At 32.1% G+C, this 17,227-nt stretch overlaps 1 protein-coding gene across 1 annotated transcript; it reads right to left on the bottom strand.

Moving 5' to 3' along the window:
- Positions 1 to 2,995: 2,995 nt before the first annotated feature.
- Positions 2,996 to 8,080, bottom strand: LOC118261958 (endocuticle structural glycoprotein ABD-5). The gene is made up of 3 exons (XM_035573034.2): positions 7,865 to 8,080; positions 5,576 to 5,691; positions 2,996 to 3,397 (listed from the first exon to the last, which is right to left on the bottom strand). The coding sequence occupies exons 1-3, from the start codon at positions 7,874 to 7,876 to the stop codon at positions 3,214 to 3,216; spliced, it is 312 nt and encodes a 103-aa protein (XP_035428927.1). The 5' UTR covers positions 7,877 to 8,080; the 3' UTR covers positions 2,996 to 3,213.
- Positions 8,081 to 17,227: the final 9,147 nt, after the last annotated feature.

Genomic DNA, 17,227 nt, shown 5'->3' with positions numbered 1-17,227 from the left:
ATTTTACAATGCCATATTTAGTTAATGACATTTAATGCCTTTCTTAATGACATAAGCAAGGGAGGAAAAATGTGGTAAAATATCACATGATGCTCAATTTGACTAATAATAAAACTACAGAATCGGTACAAAGCAGAGCCACAAAATAAAATGAGACCTCTAATAGGTACCTACAGTTATAAAGAAGAAGCGCAAGCATATTTCTACCGTTATTTGTTTTTTATTTGCAAAGATTCCAAATGTCTAATTCAAATCTAAGCTTCAAAACAAGACTTCATTCTGTACATTTTAGCTCAAAAGATAAACATCTAAAAGCTTCCGTGTAATGTGAAACATTTAACAAATCGCCAGTCAAATCAATCTTAGCCATCTCGTCGCATAATAAGGTAAAAGGTCATAAACCGAAACTGTGCAGTCTAGCAAACGTAACCCCACCAAGAGATGTACATACAACTATAAAAACCAGTATAAACTGACTCTTGAACGCGTGCAAAGATTATACAAAGCGAGACCATGATAAAGTGGTTATGTATAGCCCAATGTGCAGTTGTGTGCACAAAAGGTTACTAGTTTCGTCACAGTTATTTTGTAACCGTTTTAAATAACGAAGGTTCAAGCTCTCGTGTCAGAGAGCCGCACACACTGCCATCTGTCGCACGATGACAATACTAGATCTTGCGTAATATAATAAAACAAATTGTGAATCTTTACAAGCCTACTTACAAACCCAGTATAATGCGTTCAATGTCATTTATTTCATTTTGTAAAAGTTTTTTTTAAATATGATTCTTACTAATATTATAAATGCGAAAGTTTGTATATTTTTGTTTCATGTCGTAACGGAGCGATTTTATGGTATGTTTTTTGTGTCTCCTGCTCATGTTTAGGGGCTTAAAAGTCATATAGGTAATTTCTTTTTCATGCGAAGTTATAGTTAGTATTCTATTATATCATTAAAATGTTGCTAGTCACATCAGAGCCTATGATGGACACCAGTAGTAAAGAAACGATCACAATAGTCAAAACCGGCATATAAGGATCTTTATATGATTTAAAGTTTCTTCTTGTGTGTTAGTGATGTTATGTTTCCTGACTAACTATTTGTTTGGATATTACCTAACCACTTGAACTTTGGACACTATCGTAACTTTGATTAAGTTTAAATAGGATGATGATAGCGGAAGACCATTAAACAAACTATTGGGATTTCCAGAACTAATCGAAGTTTATTAGCAAACTGGTAACTTGCTTATAAAAAGCACAAAATGCCAGATTGACAATATCAAAGGCACGAAAACAAATCACAAAAATAGGCAGAATACGAGTGACTTGGCCATTAATTCTAACCAGAATGCGTCACAATAGAATTTTGTAATTAAAAATACCGTTTAAGATTTTATATTTCTACGCTACGATTTAATCTTCTGATGCAGATATCTTTAGCCATATTTACTTGATTTAATTTCTTCTTAATACTTCATCATGTAGCCGGATCTTGAGTCCCAGAAATCCAAATAGCCGGTCAGTATCTATCGTGATATGTGAAGGTTGCTGAACTATACACCTCGGTACTGTAACTTTTAGTTAGGAACGCATAAACGGATGCAAGAACCTTCACGACGATGCGTTGTGTGCGTTGGCATTTAGATACATTTACGAAACATACATTGAGCACTAACTATGTGAAATTTCTAGGCCTAATGCTATTGCGGTAACTTGTAAAATAACTTTCAATTTTCTTCAAGACCTGTAAGTATTATTTAGGAGGCGAGGCAGTTGGTTGCTGAAACTACTACTGTACAAATGTTGAGTTGTTGTAATGATAATATCTTAGTTTAATATTAAATTTCCTACTGCTGATTTGTCAATACTATTGATATTTTATTGGTAATCGAATTCAATTATTAATACCATTTGATGTTCATTTGAAACGTAAGTTATTAAAGTTTGCACTCAAGTTGATAAACTTTGAACTGTAATGAACCGTCGTTTTGTAATATTTACGTTAAACGCCAACATTACATACAAGTTAAATATGTATTTAACCGGTAAAAATACTCAGTTTTACGACTTGCAAAACGCCTGGTTTAATACGTTTGCAACTTTGTGGTTGTATTATTGGTAGTGCCTACAACATACATAAGTACTCGTATATGTCACTTTTATTAATTGTTTGCAAAGTGCCGTAGATAAATATTTGATTGGTTTCATGTAATACAAATTCACACCTTTTGATTCCCTAAGAAGCTCAACAGAACACCAACTTTTTACCAGTAATGTCGTATGGTTAATTTCATATCATAAATTAATGTATTTCGTAGTCAAATGTTTTTCATGCACACATGTTCCATTTTAAAACTGTTATGCAAATAACACAACATTTAGTTTCGTAGACAGTGATTTCGTAAATAAGTAGGAGCCAGACAATAGCTAGACATCCACTTATCCTGTTAAATATTGCAAACATATTCTTGTCTCTAAAGGTCAGATCTCCGGGATAAAGTGCAATTAAAAACTAGAAACGAACATGCAATTGCATAAAATGTAGAAATAATTGTGAGTATCAAATGTAAGTTACGCAAAATAATTGTAATGTTAGGTTTTGTTAACATTTTCGTGATGAGTACCAGTCGTCCTTGCTGAGTGACGAGTAAATATAAATGCGCTGTCATCAACATCACAATAAACAGAATATTTGTTTAAAGTTAGAAACTTTTATGTTTTACTATAAGTAATCGAATATGCTTTACACTAAAATTTTGCCTTTTGGGACAATCTGTTTTAATTAATGTGTGAATATAGTCATAGCTTTTTTATTGGGCCGATAGATATAATGTAAATTTTACTGATAAAGTGTCGTAAAAATCTTTATTATAATGTCACGTTTTTTCAATTCAATATTTAAATAAAGATTAAGAAGTGCCCATAAAAAACATAGATAAAAAATAACACACGTGTGTTGACTTTATCAAAACAAAAAAATAAAACAAAGCAATTAAAAAAAAGTATTTTAATTATTGCATTAAAATTTTATAAAAGTACAAAAAAGCAATATACACAAAAATTAAACAAACAAAAGACGTCCTTATGGCACGCGAATTTAGAATTAGATCCCTTAACAGCTGAGATCTTGTGATCTGACAAATCTATTGAAAGTAGTATTCTACTGATGAGGAGTATTAACTATTTACAAGATTATTTCGGTGTGTGATCTTATTGTCCTAGGGAGGTCTTGGGCTGGAAGCCGTTGGGTCCTGCGGTGAAGGTGACGGTGTAGTGCTTGCCGTCAGGGGCGACGTACGCGTACTGTCCAGTGACGGTCAATGCGGCGTTCTCTGACTGAGGGTTGTCCAACTTGCCTTCCTCCTGTCTTGAGGTGCCGTCGCTGGTCTCATAGCTGTAGAAGAGATTTGTTGATGTTAATTTAAATAAGATAAAAATATATGCATGGTTTAACGTTTTTTTTAGTGACCTAAATTATGAATTAAAACAAATATGAGTAAATAGAATAAAATAGAACAAATCTGTATAGATAGATTGGGGTTTTGTTAAATTAAGTGTTAGTAGATACTTCTCTATTTAATCATTCGAGGAATAGCAGGCGTTACGTATTTATTTATATAATGCGTATATTATGCATATGCATAAAGACAAAAAACTCTTTTCAATGAATATTCTATTGACATAATAAATCTCTACACAATATTGTTTTAGATTTATGAAGAGTGATTACTATTTAATACAACTCTTTATCTTCTCCTTGACCCCGACCGATCTCCTTGATCCCGGAATCATCAGCTCCTAAGTCAGTCATAATGACTTTATGATTACAATCGAACAAGGCTTTACAGAAAAACAAGGTTATATTCTAAAAACTTGTGGAACTTATTACATGTTATTACTTTAAATGTTTTATAGAGTCATTACTGTTTATTTGTATCATCAGTTTCCTTGTTTACTAGTCTAGAGGATATAGTGAGTGAATAATGTATTTATGTATTGTACTTGAAACTGGCGAACATAATTATTAACTACGTACATGGTAACGATAAATCGGGTTATATTCCTAATTATGTAATTTAATTCGTACAAACAATATTTTGTTCCTAAATAAATCATCATCGTTTTTTTTTTGAGAATGGAAAATGATCATCATCGTTATCACGACTGACATGATTTATCAGTAAACGAATTATTTATGACACTTACACGATAGTACTAAATTATACAAGCAGCTAAAATTCACAATAACACGAAATTAACAAGACACTCGCTACGGGCCGTAAAAAAATCAATTAGTCGAACAAAAGACATCAACGCGCGGTACTAATAGTGATTAATATTTTCGTGACCTCTGAATTGAAACTGTGTTTGTACAGATGTCAATTTGTTTAGCTTATTGATGAAGAGAAACGGGTTCTTATCTCATTGATAGCTTAAGTTGATTGATGCAAGATGTCGTAAAAATAATATAAAATTTAATATTCCACTTTCCATTACATAATTAGGTAAAAACTTAAGTCACTGTTGACAGATCGAAATGGTTATATTATTTTTTATGGTTTACAATGGGAGTTGTATAATGTTAGTTGGTTACGTCACAAAGGGTCATCGCCTACTCTTAACTCAGTTCATTTCGCAAGAAACGGCTACATTTACCAACTGATTAAGTAATTATGTTAAAGCATACAATGCATTGCCTTCGTATAGGTAAATAATGTGTTTAATTAAGCCTCATTGTTATTGATTAATCTATTCTTATTACTACATATCAAGGCAAAATAGGTTATATATTTCAGGCTAAATATGTCATGAACATTATATTACGTTTCACAAAACTATTAATGATTTTGTAATAATAATAATTACAACCATTTGACCTGAGAGGGCTTACAGGAAACTAGTAATTAGTTGTATGATTATTATCGACTGATGATTATTATCAGTCGCATGTTCCCAATACCAGGTCTTTACACATACAAATATACAAACATACATATAAGAATAACATATGTATTGTTTACGACACGCCTTCAAAGGCTATAGCCGTCCGCGCAACGATTTAGGACAAGACTATAATAAGATATATGTATGTATGTATGTAGTATGTGTCTAGTTAAACATCTTCTCTATCCTAGAACGTCGTTAAATTTTACTGCGGCTACAACATAATTTAATATATTTGCGTCAAAGACACCGTCTTTCTATTAAATGTTTCATTACAATTGAATGAAAACATAATGGAAAATGGTGTTGAGTGGTAAATTAACATAAGATTATGTAGCTATTAAAATATACCTTGTACGTTTTGTTCTTTATTTTTAAGTGGGGAATATCATCCAATGACTTCTCCCGCCCTAGGCTCAGACTCTTACTGACTACAACCTACCTTGTACGTTTGGGATACCATTTTTAGTATTCGATTAATTTAAAATATCATTATGAATTGTCTTTAGAAAATACTACCCAATTAGGAAAATGTCAGTTATTTTATAACTTGCGCGTGAGTAGATAACTCCCTTACTATAACAAATGTGAAAGCTTATAAAGAAAAGACGTCTGTAGATAAACTTACGCGAAGCTGTAACCATCAGGCTCGACATTGCTATCGAAGCGCAGGATCTGCACGTCTTGTGGGTTCTGCTGAGGTGCGCCGGCGCAGACCGCCACGAGCACGCAAACCAAAGCTACCTGTACACAAACATGTAAAAGTAATTAGCATTTTTAGTAGATAGGGTTTTCGAAGAAATTGTTGGGAGATTACATTCATCAGATTACATTCAGAAATTGTTGGGAGATTGTATTCACAACACTACACTATATTAGATTTTCTATGTAAAATGGAACCTGATATTACGCTTATGTCAGTGGTAAATTGGCAATATGCATTTTCTTTCTTAGATTCCATTTAACAACAGAAAACATTCATTATTAGGAACGAGTTTTTTTTAAGAAAATTAAAGCAAAATATAATGACATTCATCTTAAAACCACGCCTTTCAATCCCCGAAAGGTCGTGCAGTGGTGCATACATGAGAATAGCACCAATTTTCTCTAGATATAATGTGATTAATCTTTAACTTAACAAATTATATTCCCCATCACCTTACATTCAACTAACCGTACTGCAGTTTCTACCCATGCAATGAGCAAACATTACTGCATTTAAAACAATATTTGTTTACGTATATTATGTTCGATAATACGGTTGAGTAATATCTCGAGTGTTTGTTTCAGTTGAGCCCATTTGTTTGAATACTGCCTCGTTACTAAAGTGGTTGCAAGTGTGACTAAGGAGCAAAGTCTAGGGTTTGACTCACTGATCCGATAAAGTATTATCAGGGTTCCAAAATATCTAAATGGATGAAATCAAAGAATTGAACTGGAATCGTGGCGGGTGTATAGTAATAGTGGTCACCCCTGTATGGGACTCGTAGCCGTAGCACGAGTGGTTATTATATTGTATAATTTTATCTTTTCTTGATCCTCTAGGAATTAAAAAACGTAACCGGATGTTTAATTGTTTATATTTAATCAAGCTTCTGAAGAAAGAAATTCTGTGACTTCAACAAAATTTCCATCTTTTTTGTAAAAGGTAAATATTAATGTTTGCAATTATTTTGCAAAAGGAAAATACACATAATCTTATGTAATTAGAAGACTGCTGTGTTCATAATAAGTCTTTTAAGTCTTGTTTGACTTTGTTTGTATGTAATTATGTAATGTGCAAAGTTTTTTATTTACAAAGCTATGGTTTTACTATTGACTATTACTTGTTAATTGTGAAACAAACGTGTTAACGTGTTTAGTGATTAAGTTTAGATATATACAAGCGTAATATTAATAAAGAAATGGGTGTTAATTGAAATTGGACCTAATCGTATTAATATTATAAATGTAAAATGTGATTTTTACCTCGAGAATGCGGGCGAAACCGCTGGCAGAAGTTAGTAGTTTATGTTTTAGTACCGTACATAAGTTGCCAATTAGACTATTATATAACCGTTTTGCTAATAAGGCTTAAGTTTAAATGTTTAAATAAACCTCCTTTCATAAACATGTTCCTTGCATCCCAGTTTAATGCTTCAGTTAAATGCTAACTGTGAGGTAGCGACAGTAAACGTTCAGAGCTTAACAGACGACCCATTGTTTACTGTTACCCAGTTAAAGGACTGACTTTTAGGTAAAATGTATTATGGTAAATAACTGCATGCATTACTGATATAGCGAGATGAATGTACCAAGATTAGTTAGTATATGAGCTACGGATACTTGGGAATTATTTGAAAGAATTGGAACTTTGATTGACTATATGAACCTTCCTGGTGAAAACTAGTAGCTGATGATGATCAATTCTACTATACCACTTGGAAAAGTAAGCGTGAAGTAAAGATAAAGAGACTATGATTAGTATTAAGCATAAAACCAGACTCACTGTAGCTACTGAGTATTAAAAAGTAAATTCTAACTACGAGTTATCCTTAATTAAAAATCCAAGACCCCAGCGAAAAATAATAACTCAACACTAATCACACCGAATATTAAATAAATTGAATATACACAGGTATTAAAATCCTGAATAAAACATGAGAGCACGCGATGGCTCAGTAATAACAGGCCAGCTGTTGCAAACGTAACCCTGGGGTCAGGATTCATCAAGTCACTCCGGTATGACACCTCGAACCATTGTTTTTGCGCATCTTATGACCATTACTACACCTTACAAATGCATCACAAAAGACACGACACACTTTCATTAACAAATTGCAAAAAACATTTCAGAATATTATTAATCTTTCAATGATTATATACGGTATATCTAATTATTAAATTTAAGCAAAATAAAAAAAAAATCTCGACTCACGTATTTGAGCATGATGCTTAGTTTTCGTCTTGAGTTCAAACTAACGAATGAGTAACTAGTGTAAGATCGTTCATTTTATATATATCCCGAGTTGCAAGCACTTGCAGAAGGCTGACATCATGTGAGGATGGGTCGCGGTGACGCGCTCCTCACTCCACTCTATGTTTTAAAGAGACCTCCGCACTTTTTTATGAACTTTGGCATAAGACCACAAATCAAATGCTGATTTAACAATACTATTCGTTTTTATTATATTAAGACATTACGTGCATTTAGTAAACATTAAGATTTTTAATTCAATAGTAAATTTACACAGGTATTATTCCTATGACATCAATCTATTTATTTAAAGAGTTTTTATGTTTGCCAAATAAAGAAGTCGTTGTAATTTAAGTAAATACACAGCTAAAATAAATTTTGTAATACTCGTTAATAATTTATGTTTATAATTAAATTGGAGACGTATATCAATAATTCATAACTAGGTATGTCAAATGTACCTACATATGTGTACCTAATAAATATGTCGCAAGTAAATGTCTTGTGTTGTTATAGGTGTGCGTTAAGTACTACTAGTTAAATGTTTGTTTCAATTTAGGTATCTGACATTTCCCTTTGACCAAAATCAAGCAATGTTCATGTTGCTAGGAAATCTTTAAATTATTTGTTCATTAGATTAAAGTGTCGTCACAATTTATATGAAGTTACTACAATATATTATAATTGAATATGATAAAAACTGACTCAAATTTCATGACAGACAGATTAAGAAATAGTACGTGAGTGAAAACACAATGAGTTCGTTTGGAGCTTCGTATCAACATTCGACATTATACACACTCACACATCTGTATGTACGTAATATAAATCATATTAGTATTATAAATGCGAAAGTTTGTTACAATATGTGTGTGTAGTATGTTTGTTACTCTTTCACATAAAACAACGAAACAGATCTGGCAGATTATAGTCTAAATCAATAAATAGGTTATTTTTTATCCTAATAACGCGGGCAAAGCCGCTAGTATAAAGGTAGTATAGACACGTAGATATTAGCTGAAGCTCAGTCAACGTATTAAGGATTAGTGAGAAAAAAGATTATCGGTAAATCTTAAAGATTTAACTTTATAGCTGCTGTCACAACTCTGAAATAGATACACCTATGTTTCCATAGTGTGTGTAACTTTTGCGAAATACTTGTATTGTGTGCTAGACAATATTGCGACACAACATTCTATTGTTAACAAAAATCTATAAAATATTTTAAATTATTTTTATTAAAATGCATATTTTTAGTTTTATTAGTTTTTAGATGTGTCGACATTTGGCCAGTATCTTGCTTGGTGATAAGCTAAGTTGAAAGTTTAACAGTGAACAGAGTTTCAATCTCTGATACTGATAAACTATCATTTAGTTTTCGGATTTGTATGTTCTATGCAGAAATGAGTTTAAAATTTTAAATATGTAGGTTGTAAAGGTTCTGTTCATCCTTTTTCCAAACAACAGTAAAATGCATAACGTAACTCTAGAAACAGTGTTCTATGCTATCACGATATCTTTTGTTTATATTATGATCCTATAAAATTATTCTAAACTATTCAAGCTAGGTAATATCTCAACGGAAGTTGGTATTAATAAGTATTATGATTATATAAATGTGACTGTGTATCAAACATCTTCATTATATTTTAATATACTTATATAGTACAGTATATTAGTTATTTAACTACATATACATATAAAATGATTATAATATCCAGTAACACGATGACTTATGTAATTCTTGTTTATAACATGAATGCATTATGAATAAAACATTTGGGCTTGATTATTATAAAATAATATAAAATTACCTAATTGGTTTTGTGTTGTTGTGGGAACTTTGAAAATGTTTTTGAATTTAGAATGTAAATAACTGGCCAGCTGATTTCTTTTCATTTTTCAAAACAGCTAAGTTTTCTGGAATTATGTCAAAAATAAGCCATAGTCGCTAGTCGCAGCCGCGCACTGTCTACGAGTTTTAAATGGCAAAATAGGGTAAAAAGTTTTACCTAAATTCCAACTGCTTTCGATAACCTTTTTGATTTATTGTGATTCGCCCACACGCCCTACTGATTTATCTGCGCTGGTGCACGGTGACAAAATAATGGCCATTCCTTTAAATTAAAACAACAAAAGAGGAATTTGTAATTAAGCAATTTTGTAAAAAGTTTACCAAGCCGGTGTCGAAATTTCGCTGTACATGAATGTAGAGGCTTCTTCAGACTATAGTGGTGTAATTTTGGATACTGGAATATTTAATCAAAATTCTGTGTTTTTGTGTATAATTGTGATTGACCACGTTTTTTCTATCCTTCACTGTCTTTTAAACTTACAATAACATTGGTTTACATTGAGTGGCTACTATAATAAGTTATTTCAGTATCTATGTTAAAATATTTAACCCGGATTATCTAGTTTACAAAACCAGCTAAATTTTTTTAGTCACACTAGTATAGTGTATCATCCTAGGTCAAATATAAACTAGTTTAGTCTAAACTAAACATATAACTATGTGTAATATTTCAAACATTACGTTGTTGCTAAAGTTACCTTCACGGCATTTTTATAATCATAAGCTACAAAAAGTTAGCTTTGTATGTTTGTAAATAAATAACCGTCACTCGATAATATAATTATATTTGCTGTGGAGCGTTTGGAACTAATTCTGTGGTTTGTTCGTCGTAATGTAATTTAATTTCGTTGTTCATAAATATATTTTATTACACTTGTGAATAAGATTGAAATTTCGGGGACGTTATTCAGGGTGAAAGAATCTTTGAAGGGGATATGATTTTATACATTGGTTAATGAGCATTGACCCTATTTTAATTATGTATTTGATTAGTCAGTTAATTGGTATTAGTTTGTGTATCCTGTATACCTACAACTTGAACAGTTAAACTTGCACCAACTGAATAACGAAACATTGTGTGTTTTAATTATTAGTTTCAGGCGTACACTTTTTGCGTATACTATTATTACATGACTATACTAAGTTTACCAAGGAGTGACAACTGTGCCTCATCATCATGACTCTGATTTCAAACAGTGTACAGCAAGGGATTAACAAGGTGAGACGTTCAAAAAGGTATTAGTCAATCTTTGTGTACAAATAAACAAGCTATTATTGTTCGGTAATCGGTAGTAATCAAATAATGTTATTTGAACTTTCGACTGAAGAAATACTCAAGTAGTTGAAGTATGAAACGTAAGTTTGTGAATAGAAGCTTAATAAACTTTGTATGTAATGTGTAGACGTGATTTGTAATAGGTACTTGGCCAATGGACGTTGTTTACGAATTTATTTACATATTACACATCAATATAAATGGGTAGATTGAATAAAGTGGGTAGTATATTTTATCTACGTCGGGAAATTATAAAGGATTTAAAAAATATATATAGGTACTTAGTAATTAATAGACTGTATAATTTGGAGCTTTTGTTTAAATTTTCACATGCGAATGGTATTTTCAAAAATATTTCATTTCAGTAATTTGTTTCTTTTTAAATAGTTGAAATAATTGCCTTGCTATAACCTCACGACCTAATTACCAATGACACAAGGGCTAAAATAATCAACTGGAACAGGTATACAAATCATGACACACACATGCAGGCAATGGTACTCGTCTACTAACAAAAACAAGTTGTGGTCACCACGTAACTGCAGTAATGTTACCGAGTTGAAAAGTGCATGGAGATTCATCTTGACCTACTGCGGCCTCGTGTATGCCATCTAACATAATATTGATGTCCCCAAAACTATAAATGTTAGAGGTATAACAACTTGATGAATAAATCTTTAGACATCCACTGATAGCTAGTAGTCTGTTAGTCTTAGTAATGTTACTTACAAACATGTGTTTATGAATGTATGCAGAAATATGGCTAGAGTTCCGTTTGAATTGAGTAAATATTTTTACGTGCAAAATATTTGGTTAGTTAATACAATGGCTATGTTTAACAAGAGTTTTAAGTTCTTATTTAGTTAGTTTGTGTGTTTTTTTCTGCATGTACACATTGACTGTTTTTATGTTGTCTGTAGTTTGTTTGCAGGAAGAAACTCCTTTAGGAATAAGCGGTGCCATTGTGTATAATGCTTTAAAGTGTTGTTCGTTGTGTGGTGTACATGAATGATAGATAAATAAATAAATAATAAATCTCTATCTATTTCTTAAATTAGAATAATAATATCAAAAAATGGTAATTAGTACCGTACTTCAGGTTATTATTATTTTCAAAATTAAGTCAATATCTATTTAACGTATATTATACGTTTAAATGCTTTTTGCTTGACAACATTTCTTAGTAAAATGACAAAAGACAATAAAATAGGAGGACACATTAAATGACCGTGGATAAAATTCGTACAGAACTCAAGTGCTTGAATACGTTACTCGTTACTTACTCGATTTTTTACTGCATTTGGAAGTGTTAAAAGCATTAAATCTTCGTCAAACGTGGTTATTATAATGTAACGTTTAGAGACATAAATCATGAAGTGTTGTTGCGAAAATTAATGCTCGAGCGTTTTGGTAATAAAAATGTGGTTGATCACAATTATTTACGAGGTGCAGTGGGTGTGGGTGGCGCAGAGCATCATAAATTGCATTGGTGTAGATGCTATAAGTAACTACATAGCTACCAGCTAGTCCATGCGGTGTCACTCACTGCTCGGCTCCTTTTTGATTGTAGCTTAATGTTTTGTAGCTTTCCTCGATAAATGGACTATCCAACAAAAATAATTATCCATATTCGATCGAAATATTCGAACTGATAGTTCCGGAGATTAGCGTGTACCTACAAACAAACTCTTCAACTTTACATATATGTTAAGTAATATATAATAATAGAAGATGATGCATTAAACTGCATCGGCGTAGTAGTCTCACGAATCTATTTGATTATTATTTTCTCGTGTATCGTAGGAAAGTTCACCGTTTACTCCATTTGTTATCTGTCAATGATCATAGGTATTTTCTGTTTATGCAACCACCTAAACTTTTGATTAGAGGAAAGGTCATTCTATTTTTATGTCAGATTTTATTAATATTAAGTGAAAACAATTAATTACACTGTTGTTTAATAGATGTATATAGATGTTATTATTTGATAATGTTTGCTCTAATGCTTAAATAAATACATAATTAAAGGCCTTTAAATGTTTAAGGTATATAATTATTAGTGTTCCTAATTCTAGGCACATTTTTATTTATTGGTAGTAAATAACATTGGTACGTGTACTGAATTTGATATTGTTAATATGTACATGTAGATTAGATCTAATTGATTGTTATAAGAATATCTACGACAAAAAATCTGGCAAGTCCAGTCCAACCAAGAATACGTTGATGACTGCAATATAGCAGTTGATCTTTGTATAATGCTGACGTTTAGCCGAATCTAGTAATCTATCTTATGTCAATATAGCACTGAGGTCTATCCAATTATGTTAGTGCCAACCCCAAAATCGAGTTGGAAGAAGTCTCGACCGGAGACTAACACGGGCTCACAAAAAGCCGTGTAACATAGCTTGCGTTATGTTTCGTGTGTGAGTGAGGTTACCATACGCCCAATTACACATCTTCCTAATCCCCGATTCCACAAATATCCTTAAATTCCTAACATCCAAAAGGCCGGCATCGCACTTGGAACGCCTCTGGTGTTTCAGGTGGTCACCGGCGGCCGCCATTGCTTATCATCAGGGGATCCGCCCGTTTGTTTACTGGCTTATACCATAATAAGTCTAAGAAAAAGAGAAAATCATTCAATAAAGTGGTAAGGTAAGTTGACAAATATATTATTCTAGTAAGTAATTACGTACAATTAAAATTAATGCTAGAAGAGCTTAATATTATGATCATTACCAATAACGACTTAATCTCTCTTCTGTCCTTGAAGTACAATTACTAAAACTTATGAACGTACGTAATGTCTAAGTTCGACCACTTAGCTCTAAGGTTAAATGTGTATTCTAACTAGATATAAAAAAAAAAAACTATTATCAGGTGTTGAAAATGTCAGGACAGAGTTTGTAAACAAATATAAACTGTGAATTTTAGGATATTAGGTTGGAATATGCTTGGCTATTTTTAAATATTTTTTTGCTAACATCACACCTTTTAGAACATGATCAAACTGTTTAAACATTTGTATTGCAACCCTGTTGTATTTACCAACCGGTTAAATGACTCAAATTCTAGAAAAAATCAATAGAAGTCTAAAGAATATTTTTTAGAAGTCAAAGTTTATTTATAGCATAGGTTATTATTAGATAATGATGTATATAAGTAATCCGAAATACAAGAACGTTATTAAAATGTATTATTATACAGATCGTCCATAACACGATAATGATATAAATTACCAATAATTTTGTGAGAAAAAAAAAACTCCACGCGATCTTTAGAGGCGACCGTTCAATGTTTTTGTGTCTATTGCGTTTAATATTTATTTAATTGGGTATTGTGTTTTTATGTATTGGAAGTTTTTGACATAACCAAGGTTATTTAATTATTGTCGATAAAGTTCAGTAAGAAAAATATTAACTGTTTACATTCTCGTCCTAATGAACGTGCGATTGTAATGCCAAGGCGATGTCAGTTGATATTTCGTTTATTTAGCTATGCATGGGACCGGTGGCGATGGCGATGTAAAGATGTGCTCTGATGTTGGTTATTTCATATTAAAAAATATTAGTCAATGTACATAATTATGTACATTGCATAATTCATGTCTTTCAATAGTCCTTCATTTGATTAAGTTTACCTGTATTATGTTTGCTTAATCTATTTTTTACAAAGAATATTATTGTTAAGTCGAAAACGGAAAGCTCTCGAAAAATGCTAAAGTTTTTTTGTTTATATTGTTTTAATCGTTTTAATTTTCCTGTTATCCATGCAACATCAGCCTTAAGCAGTAGATTGCGACTATTATTATAAAAAATGGATATGGAATTCCTTTTTTTTTTAATAATTATCTTTTTTATCATTACCTGTCTGGGGTTTTTGGGAGAATCCCGTTTACAAAATGTTGATATTCGCGATTAAGAGAACCTTATAATATTGCATAAGCTTGGTATCCGTCAAACTGCCATCTAGGTTCACTTTTAACAAGATGTTTGCTATATACTCTTGTACATGTTATTAAATAGAGTGCATAAATTTTGACTAATTAACAGATCCATTACAACGATGTTTATATAATTCGTTTTACACGATACATTGATGCGCCTAAATTGATTAAAATAGCCTAGAACACTTTATCTTTATCTTTAACACCTATTTAATAATAAATAACTTGAAAATGTGGTGTAGTATCAGCTCGCCCCCTGGATCTTGCCCCTTCCGATTAAAATGTTCCACTCGCCCCGTTTTTATTAATTTGGAGTTGTGGTTCGCCCCTTACGAAATTACGGGGCGAGTGAAAAATTTAACAATTAAATAATTATTTTGATGCATCGACTCGCCCCTTGCGGCATTCCCTTTGAAATTTAACTAAAAAAGGTATATTCAGAAAAATGTACAGTAAACAAAACTGGTAAGTAATTTAACCACTTGTGATAGTTTTATTACCTGGCTTACCTACTGTAACAAAAGGGACCTTTTATGGGTGTAGTATCAGCTCGCCCCCGGATCTTGCCCCTACCGATTAAAATGTTCCACTCGCCCCGTTTTTATTACACATGCAGTTTTATTTCAATTTTCACTATTAAATCCCAAGGCATTTTTGAAGTTTTAAGAAAAAATATTCATTTAAATATTTTATAAACTCCGAGTGCTGACAATACTTTTAACTAACCAACAATCGGGGGCGAGTTGGAGTATCTAATAATTTAAGGGGCGAGTTGATGCACTTAGGCAATCAGGGGCGAGATCCAAGGGGCGAGCTGATACTACACCGAACTTGACTGGTGAATAAAACCTTCGATTCCTAAGTCCTCAATTAATTTGTCCCGTGAATTGAGCAGTACACTTAGTATGAGTTTGAATTACGAAATGGAAATAGAAGAAATCGAAACGTGAGCACGCTAGGCGGTATGATTGGTAGGTTCATTCGCACCGGCCAATCAGAGCGTCAAACGCTCTTTCGTTTCGTTTTCGTTCAATGTAAAGCAAACTCGTACTAAGGGTACTAAACTTGATGTGACGTTTGATGTGTGTGTGTAATGTGTGACCGTCAGAGAGGTAGTCCTCTCTAGCCCTCGAGTGTAATTAAGATATGATAATAATATGTAAAGGGGTACTTTAATTTAATATTAAATCAAATAAACGATGTAGGCACAATTAATTGACAATTGTTGTAATACTTCACACGGTCCCCTAACGAAATCCTTGACTTTTGTCCGTGCATCGTAAACTTTAATATTTATTCCTAAATAGTTTTCCATATTTGTTTATTGTATGCATAATATAAAAATAACTGTGTTTTAATGGCTAGATAAATATATGTTTTAATGTTTTTTGTTTCTTTGGATGTTATTTTTTATTTATATCTCTTTGGTCGAGTTGGTAAGAGGTACCTTCTGAGCACGAAATTAAAATATTAATTGGATTTTTGTATTAAAAAAACAATCAGTTATGTAAGTTTGTAGTAGCCATGTAGATATATCTATGTATAAGGAACACACTTTCATCTTATACAAAAGGGATGATTTTTTTTCTCTTGTCAATCAATGATAATTAGTTTCATTAGATTAGTTTGACAAAATTGGCTTGACTTCATATCACTCAAGAAGATGATGAAATTAATCAAGGGGAGTGTTGAGTAAATCAAATAACACATTCTGTGTACAAGTACACTTGTATTGTTCCAGTACACACAGCAAATGTTTGATTAAGTTTCTCTTAAAGATTCACATACTTATAACTTCATAGCTTACATCATGTGTGTTGCAAGTTATTTTGAAAATGTGCAGAAGTAGTTACCACTTTTATAGCAGTTGATATCGAGTAGAAGAAGTAAGCGGCCTTATTAGTACCGAGGTAGATTGCTAAGTCGAAGTAAAAGAAAATAATTCAATTTGAAAAATAACTTAGAAGTAGCACGACGTCTAGAATTTTGCTCTATGTATGGCAATAGGCCCACCGCTTATTACATACGACCCATTCCATGTAACAGGTGACAATTGGGTATTACATTGTGTAGGTATCTGCATATGGAGAATCTCTGTTTTCGGTGATCAAGACATACATATGTACATAGGTATATAAATAGGTATGTTATGTTTTGTAAATACTATTTGAAGTATTTGCCAGCACTTCTATTATCATCTGAACTTAGCTGCCTTTAACTCAATGATTTGCGTGGGAAAATGAG

This window comes from Spodoptera frugiperda, chromosome 20 (genome assembly GCF_023101765.2).
Source record: "Spodoptera frugiperda isolate SF20-4 chromosome 20, AGI-APGP_CSIRO_Sfru_2.0, whole genome shotgun sequence".
Lineage (NCBI taxonomy): Eukaryota > Metazoa > Arthropoda > Insecta > Lepidoptera > Noctuidae > Spodoptera > Spodoptera frugiperda.
Note: the sequence above shows the minus strand (reverse complement) of the source record. Positions and strands in the feature narration are given on the sequence as shown.

What these genes read in the sequence shown, in the direction of transcription:
- LOC118261958 (XM_035573034.2), bottom strand. An exon ending in CCTGATGGTTACAGCTTCGC is followed by an intron (nt 3,398 to 5,575) that starts GTAAGTTTATCT and finishes TCTCTTCTACAG; the next exon opens with CTATGAGACCAGCGACGGCA.